Consider the following 12855-nt stretch of genomic DNA (forward strand, 5'->3'; position numbering starts at 1 on the left):
CGACCATAATCCGTTCCAGAACCCTGTTCGAAAACCGATTTGTTCTATCACCGAAATCATTTTTCCCATTAGAAATAATGTAAATCGTTTTAATCCGTTCCAACACCCTGAATGTTCACCTTGAATGTTTAACGTAAACATAAAGCTAACCCAGGCTAATCGTACGTTCGCGTTATCGTAATCTTCCGTACGAAAGATTACCCTAACATGAACGTGTAAAAACAAAAAAATCATGTGGTTTACAAGTCATTTAGCACCCGGGTCTCCACAACAAGTGGTGAGCGGTTCATTGGAAAGGGGGCTGCGTCCCAACACCCTGAATGTTGGGCTCCGTTCCAACACCCTGAATGTTTACCTTGAATGTTTAACGTAAACATGAAGCTAACCCAGGCTAATCGTACGTTTGCGTTATCGTAATCTTCCATACGAAAGATTACGCTAACATGAATGTGTAAAAATAAAAATAAAAACGATAAAAAAAGGAATTATGCATAGGATTTCTTACCTTTGTGGTGGTCAGCAGAAGGCGCAGGTGGACGGTGGAGCTATTATTTTTTTCTTAAATGCAATAGTTGTACGCACTACTTTTCTTTTTTCACCTGTAACAACTTTGCTGCTTGCACTGACTTTCTTTAGAGGCATAATTAGTGGCTAAAACACTTTGTACACCTATATTAAAAGCGAAAGCAAAACAAAGTACGTCCGCACGCGATAACAGTTGGTCACGAAAAGAGCCATCTACACCCGTACGCCGCTTAGCATCGCACCCTAGCGTACGCAATCACGCATTACCGGCGTTCGAACTCCGATTTTTTGACCGAACAGCGAAGCAAGAATTTCTCTAAATTTTTGGTCGGACTCCGATTCGTTCGAACTGAGAGGCGTTCGAAAACCGAGGTTCCACTGTAGTTTGAATATGAAATAAGATTGCTAATATCAGTGTACAAAAACACATATTTTGAAGTAGAACACATCATGTGCCAAGAGTTATTATGTTTGTAAACTGTTGCATCAGTGTCCTTGTTCCATCAATGTCGAGTACTAGCAGAAAATCTCGTCCAAGGAATGTGATATTTATCATTATGTGTATCAGACTTGTTCCCTCTAAATATTGATGTTTACATACAAATAAATGTTGTGCTGCAGTCAAATAAATTGAATCAAGTGCTTTGTCTGGATTAAAGACAGAAGCTGGAATGCTGATTCAAGCCACTAAAAGGGGTTCGGCAAGTAGAACATTTTCAAATTCTAGACACTACTTTTTACCACATTGCATCAAATACTTCTTCCCAAATACAGTACCGTATTTTCCGCACTATAAGGCGCACCGGGTTATAGGGCGCACCCCGAAAAAATAGTTTTTGGTCCTATTTTTGACATACATAAGACGCACCGGATTATAAGGCGCTACAATGGGAACATCGACAAAACAGTCAGATAGTTCAGTCCAACTTATTACCCCCTTAACATTCCCAAAGCTTGCAAAGAAGCAAATACGTGTCGTAGACACGTGCGGATGCGGTGTCTGTACGATGTCACTCAAATGCATCGTTCCATCATTCGGAAGGTTAAAGTCTTGGGATTCAAGAAATGCCAACCAGTCCTTAATTTCTATTTTCTTTTTCCCTCGCAACTTTACTGTGCATATGACAATAAACACTTGGAATTGAGTTTCATTTAAAAATAGACACTACATTCCATCCATTATCTGCACCGCTTATCACAGAAACATCGAGTTCAGTCTGAAACAAGATACAGGGACAATATAAAACCCGGAGTAGCTCACCGAAGTCGTTGTGTTCATAATAATGTGCGGCCAATGTCCTCTTATATCCGTGAGTGTAGTAAATCCAGGAGAATAAAATATTTACAAATACAGAATAGAAAAAAATGCTTTCTGTATGCCGTCAGCCACGTGCTATACGCATTCATCTTTTTCGGCCAATTGCAGGCTTTGTTTTGCCGTTTAAGCCAATGCCAGCCTGTAAATGATAAAAAGGATCCGCCCCTTGACCTCCGAATAACTTTAGCCAATAGTGATTGATTCAACTGATGATTGACACGTCTTTTTTGGCCAATTGCAGGCTTTGTTTTGCCGTTCAAGCCAATGCCAGCCTGTAAATGATAAAAAGGATCCTCCCTTTGACCTCTGAATAACTTTAGCCAATAGTGATCCATTCAAATGATGATTGACACATTGGTTAGCCAATGAAACGCCGGTAAATAAATCCCAGCATACACCGCGGACTACTTGGCGTTCGGGGGAAAATCTAGTCGGCGGCTGCAAGTTAGTTGCAAGACTTTGTGAATTAATATTGATCCATAAATAAGGCGCACTGTATTATAAGGCGCATGGTCAGCTTTTGAAAAAAATAAAGGCTTTTAGGTGCGCCTTATAGTGCGGAAAATACGGTAATTAGACTACAAATATTGTTAATGCTTTACTGAACACACAAAAATCATCCGTATTTTTTTTTTTTTTGAAGAATCCCGTAAGCTGCACTTCATAAGAAAAAGGAACTAACAAACTTTGATAACATAATCACATTTGTAACATGGCCATCGTGTCAAAGTTACACTCGTATTTAAAAGGACCATATTTTCAAATGCAGTTTAATTTGTTGCCACTAGGAAGCAGTATCTTACCTGTAAACAGAAAGGTCGACATGATGATAAAACAGAAAATGGTCTCATCTAAAATGGAATTCTGGTACGTGTAGTTTTGGGGTGTCAAACTCATTTTAACCTGGGGGCCACATGGTAGGAATACCATACTCACGGGGGCCGGACTACTAAAGTAATGGCATAAAAAGTGTGCCTTAGTTGGAGGTCTGGGGATCTTTTCGGAGCTTCACAATTAAATTTTAATTTAGGGATGTAAGATTTGATCACAAAACCATTATTGAGTATGGGTTTTTTCAATGTTCTCTGGTTGATTAATGATAGTCAGAAAATAACTCTTCTGTGGGAGTTGTGCAAGTGGCGCCTGGCTTTGGCATTATTGAAACTCCAGGTCACTGCCTGATACTTACTTTTCTCTTGTGCTTCGCTCAGCGTTGATTTGCAGGCCACATAAAATGATGTGGAGGGCTACATTTGACCCGCGGGCCATGAGTTCGACTCATGTTGCAGGGTTTAAAAAAGTAATCACCGTATCAAACACAATATAGAGAATTTTTATCTTACCTGTCTGCAGGTGTTTTTTACAATTGAATATTCTTACTCGTCTGATAAGTTTGTCATGCATTTATTTATGTATTTACGTATTTATTTATGTATTTGTTTGTTAATTAATTAATTAATCTATTTATTTATGTATTTATTTATTTATTCATTTATTTATTTGAGTTGGAATAACGCTCACAAACTTGTATATATATATATATATATATATATATATATATATATATATATATATATATATATATATATATATATATATACGGGCAGCACGGCGGCACAGTTCATGTCATGGGAACCTGTCGTGGGTTCAAATCCAGCTCCAGACTTCCTGTGCGGAGTTTGTGTGTTCTCCCCGTGCTTGCGTGGGTTTCCTCCCACGTTCCAAAAACATGCATTTCAGGAGAATTGGCCGGTCCAAATTGTCCCTAGGTGTGAATGAGCGAATGAGTTGTCTGTCCCTGTGTGCCCCGCGATTGGCTGGCAACCAGTTCAGGGTGTCCCCTGCCCACTGCCCGGAGATGGCTGGGATGGGCTCCAGCCCCCTGCGACCCTAATGAGGATAAGCGGGACGGCTGATGAGATGAGATGAGATATATATATATATATATATATATATATATCTTGTCGCGAAATATGTTTTTACTTCCTGTGACAGTTTGGCAAAATGCAAAAAGTTAAGTCAAGTACAGTCAAAATAGAGAAAAGCTTACAAGAGTAACAAAGTACCTTTAGCGTTTGGTATTTATTCTCAGTGTGCCAACAAGCAGTGTTTTGCATGTCAACACTCCTAGCAAGACTAATTACTTGGGTCTTCACATTGAGATAAATACAACTGTTTGGAGTCCAAACAGCCCTTATCTCCAAGCACGCTAGCTTTTCCGTCCACTTGAGCAACAAGTACTCCGGCTCCAAAGTACGTTTTCATGGCGGAGGAACAGCAGTTGACAAGAGTCTCCGGTGAGACCTTACTTGTGTCGGACCAGCCCAGTTCTCAAGCGTTGCAGGCGAAGGACAGGCGAGAAGGATGCGATTGCAATACGGGCCCCAACCTGCTGCAGATGCTGAAGGCGGCTGAGAACAGGAGGGCCCCTCATCAGGGTCTGAGGAGAGAAGGACAGGAAGCTGAGACGGAGGATGTCATCACAGAGGCGCTCAAGACTGATATGGTGAGTGAATACTGGATTTAAGGAACCAGCCGGATACTAAAGTACAGTAAAATTCGGACTATAAACCCATACCTGTCAACCTGTACGTTTTTGCCGTACAAAGTACGTTTATTATGCATTTTAAGACGTGTACGACGTACAAGGAAATCTGTACGGAAAAACGCAAATTTGTCAATCATGGGTACCATCGGGTATACACCGACTATCACCAAACAGCAAATCAATCGAGTCAAACGAGTTCGCCGCGGTAGCCTCTATCTGGTTTTTTTTTTTTTTTTTGTTGCAAACGAAGCGAGGGGTTTGATGCTGCTGTGTGCATGTGTCTGCCACCTGGGGATTTCCCATTGCATTCATGTGGTAGTTGTGTAGTGAAAGGAAGTCCGTCTCTTTTTAGAAAACCGGCTTTTTCGGCTCAACTCATTAAAGAGAGCCAGCTCACTTGCTTTGATGCATTATATTACGATTTTTTTTATGTTATATGAAGAAGTTAAGAAAAAAAGGAAGTATTAAAGGAGAAAATGAAAAAAGACAGGTTTGTGGTTATCCCTTAATGCAGAAAATGAATTCATAATTTGTAATAAGAAAACGTATTATTCTACTTAATTCTATTTGCATGTATTTTTTTCCTTCGACAGTGAACGTCCAAGCTACTTCATTTTTTTATTATAATTTTTTTATAATAAACCTCATCCATGTCGAGCAACTCAGGATCTCACAACAAAATGTTAATTAACAATATATATGATATAACGAAACACATGTACAGTATAACATGTACTTATATAAACACGTTTTTTAAAAAAAATGGTGTAAGATTATTTTGTATTTTGTAAGGGAAAATACAACAGATTGTAAGGGCATGGAGCCCTGGAGCTTGACAGGTATGTAAACCACGACTCTTCCCCAACTTTTCAACCCTGCCGCTAATTTGTGTATTTTTTCTAACGGCCACCAGGGGCGCCCAAGCAGTAAAGGTGAGAGTGAGACAGGTGGAATATATGTGTTGAGGAAGGCGCAAATTTTATGTAATTTCGCGATCTCTGCATGAATCAAACGAGCATGAACAGCTCAGGAGGTAGAGCGCTCGTCTTGGGATCAAGGGATCCCAGTTCGAATCCCGGCTCGTCCGTGTTACATGTCGAAGTGTCCTTGGGTAAGACGCTGAACCCCTAATACCCCCAATAAGCAGGTTAGCGCCTTACATGGCTGCAAGGACGCTATTGGGAAACGTGGAGCACATTGTAAAGTGCTTTGGGAAGTCATTGACTTGAAAAGCGCTATAGAAATGCAGATCATTTCATTTCACCTTCATGATGGGAAAGGGGAGGGCTAACTACCATGTTAGGAATAATTTTACGAGTGAAGGATTTTATACATTTTGACTACAAAGGATTTTATACGATTGAATACAAGTTACATTTATTGAGTTTAATGCAAGATATTCACTGACTGGGCTTTAATGACAGGTCACGCTGTTCCAAATGCAGAATATTTTGACTAGGGAATATTGATAACAGGACTCTGACGGAGGACAGCAGGCGTTGTTTTGAGAACAAGGCCCTGATGACGTAGAAAGGCTCGGTGTTGTTTTGAGCGTTCCAGACATCGCGGCGCTCTTCTCCGAGATGGCGGAGCCCAGGGGGCTTCGTTGGCGCGCCCATGGGAGGAGTCAGCACGCTATTGTGCGGGGAGAAGATGACCAATAATAAGAGAGCTAAAGGACGTCAGAAGAAGGCTTCCCAGAGCCTCCAACTTCACTAATTTGTCAGTTTTCGATGGAGTACACTTAGTTAATTGTTAATGAAATTAAATCTGCCCCCGTGTGAAAATGTCAGTTTTGTTCATCTTTTCCGTCAAGAAACGAGCGCGCATTAGTTGTTTGGTTAATGTAAGTTGTGTTTGGTTATTGGAGTCAGATAACTAATTCAAACAATTTGGTAAACGGTACATTTTGGTATTTAATTCCCATTACGAGTTTGCTTATTTTTAAACGGAAATAACATTGCGGAACGAACGGATTACAAGAAGCAATATCCAACGAAGCAGAAATGTTCAATGTCACGACCAGAACAAACGGTGGACCCAAATGCGTAACGTTTCACACAATGCTTTATTAAGAGATCGGGGAAGTCGAGTCGAGAGGAAAAAATAGCGATCTCTGCTCGCTGGACAGGTAAAAAAGGAAGCCCCCGTGGCCGATGACAGATGGCGAGGCGGAGAGCAGAGCGTGATCGTGGACCGGACGAGTCGGGTAGCCAGAACGGGAAAACGAAGCGTGGTCGGGATTGATACAGGAAACAGGTGACGGAATCAAGCAGCTTACAGGTAGCCGGGATCTGGGGATATTATAGCTGTGGCCTGTGCAGTATGCAGTACTTTGGGACATTTTGTCATTAATGGCGATACAAATAAAAATGACTTGTTGTGACTTAGTTTGGTGCCCCGATGACCCGAGCGGTTGAGGGATCCATGAACCGTGAAGGTGAAAGACCTCCCAGTCAATGTTCCCTCTAAGCTGCGTGTGTGCGCAATTGCGCACTACCCAGAGCTTTTCCGCTCACAATAAAATCTAGCCAGCTCACAAATATCAGGGCTCGAAATTGCTAATTACGAAGCCAATTAAGTCAAAGTTACAGTGCATGAAGGTAAAAATACAAAGATTCCCCTGACTTTGTGTTCTAAATGCGGTATTTGGAGGTCAAGGTCGAAGTAGAACGAAGTTGTGTAAAGTCAATAGAGTTTTTCGAGAACCGGCTTCTTCGGCTCGGCTCACTAAAAGGTACCGGCTCTTTCGGGTCACAAACGGCTCTTCAGGTTGTTTTTGCTTCTTTCATCCCAACATGACCAAATATTATCTAAAATTATGCACACAATGACTTAAAGGAAGGGGGAAGAAAAAAAGCTGAAACAAAAGGAAGAGAAAAAAGAAGGAAAAATTCCAAAAAAAAGCCAGAAAAAAAAGAAAAGAAAGAAACAAAGGAAAAAAAGTAAAAAGAGAACAAAAAGTAACAACTAGGAAAAAATAAACACAATGAGATTTTTTTAAAGGAATTAAAAAAAGAAAAAACAGAGAAAAAGAAGAAAAAGTTTGTGTTGCATTCAAATAATTTCTAATTATACCAAGTCAATCTTGTTGCCAACATTGTACTTCCACTAAAAAATGTGATTAAATAGAGTTCTGTATCGTGCAACCGACTAACTAAGCCCCCCAAAATGTTAGTATTATGCGACAAAAGATACCAGGAAAAAAAAGAAATGAAAATCTTGTGAAAGAATTGTTGTAAAAACAAATGACGTTTGTAGGCCGTACAACCTTTCCAATAGTACATGAGTCAATTCCTTCAAAAGTGAAAATGTTTTTTGCATTTTGGACATGTTTGATATTGACTTAGTTGCCACACTTGGGATTGCTGTTGCTCACTGTTGTTTCAAGTGTTTCTTACCGACTTTGTGTGAACGCTCAGACCCGTGGAAAATTACAGGGAAAATTGCTCACAGTGGTCCTCACATCTAGTTTCAAAATAAAACACAACTGAAATGATCAAATCAAATCATAGTAATAATGAAGTCAATACTAATCGATTGCTCCTATCTCAGCTCCACTGACCTTCAATTGTGGTGCTCCTATTGTTTTCTCAGCTTTTTTTTCAACTCGTACAAAGACTCCTTTGAGTGCAGTCTGTGCTTTTGGCGAGGCGTGTCGAGTTGCTCTGTGAACTTGCGACTTCACATCGAGCTTAACGACAGAGCGCGCTCACTTTCGCCGAGGTCAAAATATGAAGAAAATGTACAGTTTGGTGAATGCCACCAAAACCAAGGGCCAGGATGCCGTGCAGTCCGTGTGTGTCAAGGTAGCCATCTTCTTTTGAAATTTTATTTATATCCAGGGTTGGCTAGGGTTACTTTAACTGGATGACTTTCAATGACTTTTGGATGACTCCAATACCAAATATGCTAATACAAGACAAAAGAAACGAAATATGAATAAAATGGACTCAATTTTGTGCAGGCTTGGGGAGTAACGGAACACATGTAACGGCAAAAATGATGTCAGCAAGCTGTTTGGATTTATTTTCATTTTGTTTCTGTCGCATTTGATGTCCGTTTTGCCGGAGATCAAAGAGATCAAAGCCAGGAGAGAAAGCTTACCACGTGTCGTGAGTCATCATTTTATTCATATTTAGTTTCTTTTGTCTTTTAGTAGCATATTTGGTATAGGAGTAATCCAAAAGTAATTGAGAGTAATCCACTTAAAGTAACCCTACCCAACCCTGCACACACGGGTGCAGCCAATTGGGCACCATGGCAACCGTGACATACACGCAGGGTTGGGTAGGGTTACTTTAACTGGTGTATACTTTAACTGCTGACTTCAGTTCCAAAATACTGTTTAATGGAAGGTATTCTTGCAGTTTTTATATTTCATTTCATTTCATCAAAGGAACTTTGTGTATATTTTGACCTCTAGATGTCGCTGTACTGTGTAGTGCAACCGAAAATGATTATTAATAAGTACAAGTAAGAATACTAACTACGGAGTCTCTGTCACTAAACAGAAACAGACACAGGACCCAATAGCGCTCGTTTTCTCAGTTTTTATTAATAAAGTGGGAGAGCAGGGCTTGCTTCCTCGATCCGATGGTTGACGGACAAAAGGAGCAGGAGATGCGGAAGTGGCGCTTCCGTGTCGAGCGAGGAGGGTTGAAGAGAGGCAGGAATTACAAGTCGTTAGCCGGGACTGGAGAGCAAGGGCGGTGTCAGGTTTGGAAACGAGGTCGGCAACAGGAGGCAGGCAGGTAGCGGGGCAAAACAGTTCGGATAACGGGCAGGCAGAACGGGGCAGAGTCAGGTCCGGAAACAGGTTGGCAACGAGGATCAGGCAGAGAAAAACAGGGCAGGAACAGAGTCTGACGTAAGAGCCTGCCGAGGTGGAAGCAACAGTTCGGCAAACGATCTGACAGGGGTCTCTTGGAAGTCGGGGGTTTAAAAGGAGTTCAGCAGCCAATCAGCTGTCCGGGCTGTTGGCGCCAATTAAGCAGTCGCAGGTGCTCTGAATCGGCAATCATGACAGTCTCAAAGTGACCAAAATTCACCATGTTTCTTATCATTTCTTTGCCCGGCCTGTTTGAGGTTTTGGGTACCCGTAGCAGCAAAATGGCCAATAATGATGACAGCTCCATGTACGTGAGCCTCATAAGTCAAATGAATGCAAATTTCTCAACCTACGAGTATTTTAAAATAAACGCACGTTTATATGAAATGTTATGTACTTTCGCTTACAATTCAAACCAATTTTGTTGGCTCCTTAACAAATAACATTTTTTTTTCCACTAGAAGTTGCAGAATAATACACTTTATCTCTAAAGTTTGGCGGTCCCCCTCCGCAGAAAAGGTTCTTTTTTTTCCTTTTCCTGACTTCATCGTGCATTTTTTTCAGCCAATGGAGAGAGCAAAAAAGATGGGTTGACCACCCCCGCCACTTGCCCGCGTTGCGCCAGGCCTCATTGGCTAAGGAGACAAGGCCTTCTTTTTCCCCATTGTCCAAAGGGGGCAAAGGCTGCAAGGCCTCTCCTTTTGGGGGCATGTGACAAAAAAAGAGAGCGAAAAAGATGTTCGCACTTTTCTCTTAAAGGCTGTTGATGTCAGTCACCGGAGGCGTGTCCTGTGACCGGTTGAGTTCCTGTTGATGCATTTCAAAATGAAGTTCTACAATTGGTGTGTTAAGTGATATAGGTAAAATTCAAATAAATTCTCTGACATGAAACATGATAATATGCAACCTTATGGCCAAGGAGACAAGGCCGTGGATCCAGGCCTTCTTTTTCCCCATTGTCCGAAGGGGGCAAAGGCTGCAAAGAAAGTGCGAACATCTTTCTCGCTCGTTTCTTGATAAAAAGAAGAGGTTGGGAGGTTGGCTTCAGGAAGGGACGGAATTCTCTTATCTGAAAGCTCCTCTCCTAATCCTCCTAGCAAGTTTAAAATCAATTAGTGCCTTTTTACCTTATTTTGAGTATCTACCAAAGTTTAAACACCTTTTTCATTTGATCCAATCCTCAACAGCAAATACAAATGACGGAACAGAAACAAGAATTCAACAAGCGACCCATCAAGAACGTTCCGCGCTCTTTGACTCGCTCTATCCCACAGACCTCGGTTGACAGCGACAGTTCAGGTGCGGGGACATTTTTGAAATAAATAATGTGTTGTCGGAAAGCACGGCGGCGCAGTGGTTAGCGCGTGTGCGGCACAGTTCTGAGGTCATGAGATCGAACCTCCTGTGTGGAGTTTGCATGATCTCCCCGTGCTTGTGTGGGTTTCCTCCAGGCATTCCGGTTTCCTCCCACATTCCAAAAACATGCATGTCAGGTGAATTGGCCTGTCCAAATTGTCCCTAGGTGCGAATGAGCGAGCGAATTGTCTGTCCCTGTGTGCCCTGCGACTGGCTAGCAACCAGTTCAGTGTGTCCCCTGCCCACTGCCCGAAGATAGCTGGGATGGGCTCCAGCACGCCCTCGACCCTACTGAGGATAAGCCGTGCAGATAATGGATGGATGGATGGATGGATGGATGTTTTGTCTCACCCAGGCGCAGTGTTCCCTCTAAGCTGCGCGCTGTGCGCAATTGCGCACTATTCGCACATTCTCAGCGCACAAGAAAATCTAGCCAGCGAACAAAAATGAGGGCTCAAAATTACTAGTTAAGAAGCGACTTAAGTCAAAGTTACAGTGCATGAAGGTAAAAGTACACGGGTTCCCCCGACGTTGTGTTCTAAATGCGGTATTTTGAAGTCGAGTCGAAGTAGAACGAAGTTAAGTAAAGTTAGTAGAGTTTGTCGAGAACCGGCTTCTTCGGCTCGGCTCACTAAAAGGAACCTAAACGGCTCTTCAGGTTGTTTTTGCTTCCTTAATCCCAACATGACCAAATATTATGTAAAATTATGCACAAAATGACTTAAAGGAAGGGGGGAGTAGAACAAAAAAGAAAAAAATACCAAAATTAAAAAGTAGTGAAACGCTGAGAAAAAAAGAAACAAAAGGAAGAGAAAAAAGAAGGAAAAATTTAGAAAAAAGCCAGAAGAAAAGTAAATGGAGAACAAAAAGAAAAAAGTAACAGCTCGGAAAAAATAAACGCAAAGAGATTTTTTTAAAGGAATTTTAAAAAAAGTAGAAAAAAAACACGGAAAAAAGAAGAAAAAGTTTGTGTTGCATTCAAATAATTTCCAATTATATCAAGTGAATCTTGTTGCCTACATTGTACTTCCACCAAAAAAAGTAATTATATACAGTTGTACATCGTGCAACCGACTAAATAAGCCCCCAAAAATGTTAGTATTATGCGACAAAAGATACCAGGAAAAAAAAGAAATGGAAATCTTGTGAAAAAATTGTTGTAAAAACAAACGACGTTTGTCGGCCGTACAACCTTTGCAATAGTACATGAGTCAATTCATTCAAAAGAGAAAAATAATTTAGCATTGCCGGAAACTCAGCAAAATGTAACTTGATGTCAAGTTGCCACACTTGGGATTGCTGTTGCTCACTGTTGTTTCAAGCGTTGCTCACCGACTTTGTGTGAACGCTCAGACCCGTGGAAAATTACAGGGAACATTGCCCAGGTGTCTTTTTAAAATCATTTATGCTTCAGCGTAAAAGCTAATGGTAAGCGGGGCTTTTCTATACGGTGTTACGCAGTTGGCAGTGCCAGCTCCAAGGATGACGATTCGCCTCGAGACAAGGTCCAGAAGACAACAAAGGACTTCTCGGACTTCTGTGTAAAAAACGTCAAACAGGCCGCTTTTGGGCGACGTGAAATCGGTGTTGCAGAGCAAGGTGAGGAGAAGACATTTCACACTGACCTCAATAAGCATTCAAACACTTGCTCACTCATTTACTTCAAAATCTAATAATTAACCCCATCCCAGCACCAACACAGTCGCTCACTTACACACAGTCTCACTGACAGCCTCACAAATGACTCATTTGCATGCTGACTGTTGTACAATGATTTCTCAATGCTTCAGAGATGCCAGCATTGATGCTTCTGAGGACGAAAGTTGGAGGGGATAAACCTCTAGCTGGAGCCAAGGTTGCCTGCTGCACGCACATCACTGCTCAGACAGCGGTAGGAAGCTGCTTCACTTTCCACTTCTGCTAAGTTTAAAGTTTCTTTCTCCTTAAGATAAGGAAAAATTGCATCAGTGGATTTTGAACCTGCAAGGAGAACAGGCATAGAAGCCATACCAACTGTCACGGTTGCCATGGCGCCCAATTGGCCCGGCCCGTGTGGCGCCAGCTGCAGGTTGGCTTCCCCACTATTTAAACCCTGTCCTGTCAATCCCCTGTTGTCAGTAAATCTGCGAATCTCTGTTTTTACACAGTGATAGATAGATAGATAGATAGATAGATAGATAGATAGATCGATAGATCGATAGATACTTTATTCATCCCCGCAGGGAAATTCACATTTCCAGCAGCATCCCTGCGCTGAGAACAATACAATAATAAAGC

General features: G+C 41.6%; 1 protein-coding gene across 1 annotated transcript in view; it reads left to right on the forward strand.

Moving 5' to 3' along the window:
• Nucleotides 1-4037: 4037 nt before the first annotated feature.
• Nucleotides 4038-12855, forward strand: part of LOC148362143 (S-adenosylhomocysteine hydrolase-like protein 1) — a 33558-nt gene continuing 24740 nt past the window's right edge. The window contains exons 1-4 of the mRNA XM_088339567.1: nucleotides 4038-4349; nucleotides 10410-10521; nucleotides 12040-12177; nucleotides 12369-12469. Coding sequence (XP_088195693.1) covers nucleotides 4107-4349; nucleotides 10410-10521; nucleotides 12040-12177; nucleotides 12369-12469 — 594 coding nt within the window. The 5' untranslated portion in view covers nucleotides 4038-4106. The remainder of the gene's footprint in view (nucleotides 4350-10409; nucleotides 10522-12039; nucleotides 12178-12368; nucleotides 12470-12855) is intronic.

Source organism: Urocampus carinirostris, chromosome 7, assembly GCF_059441175.1.
Source record: "Urocampus carinirostris isolate Australia breed hairy pipefish chromosome 7, RoL_Ucar_1.0, whole genome shotgun sequence".
Taxonomy (NCBI): domain Eukaryota; kingdom Metazoa; phylum Chordata; class Actinopteri; order Syngnathiformes; family Syngnathidae; genus Urocampus; species Urocampus carinirostris.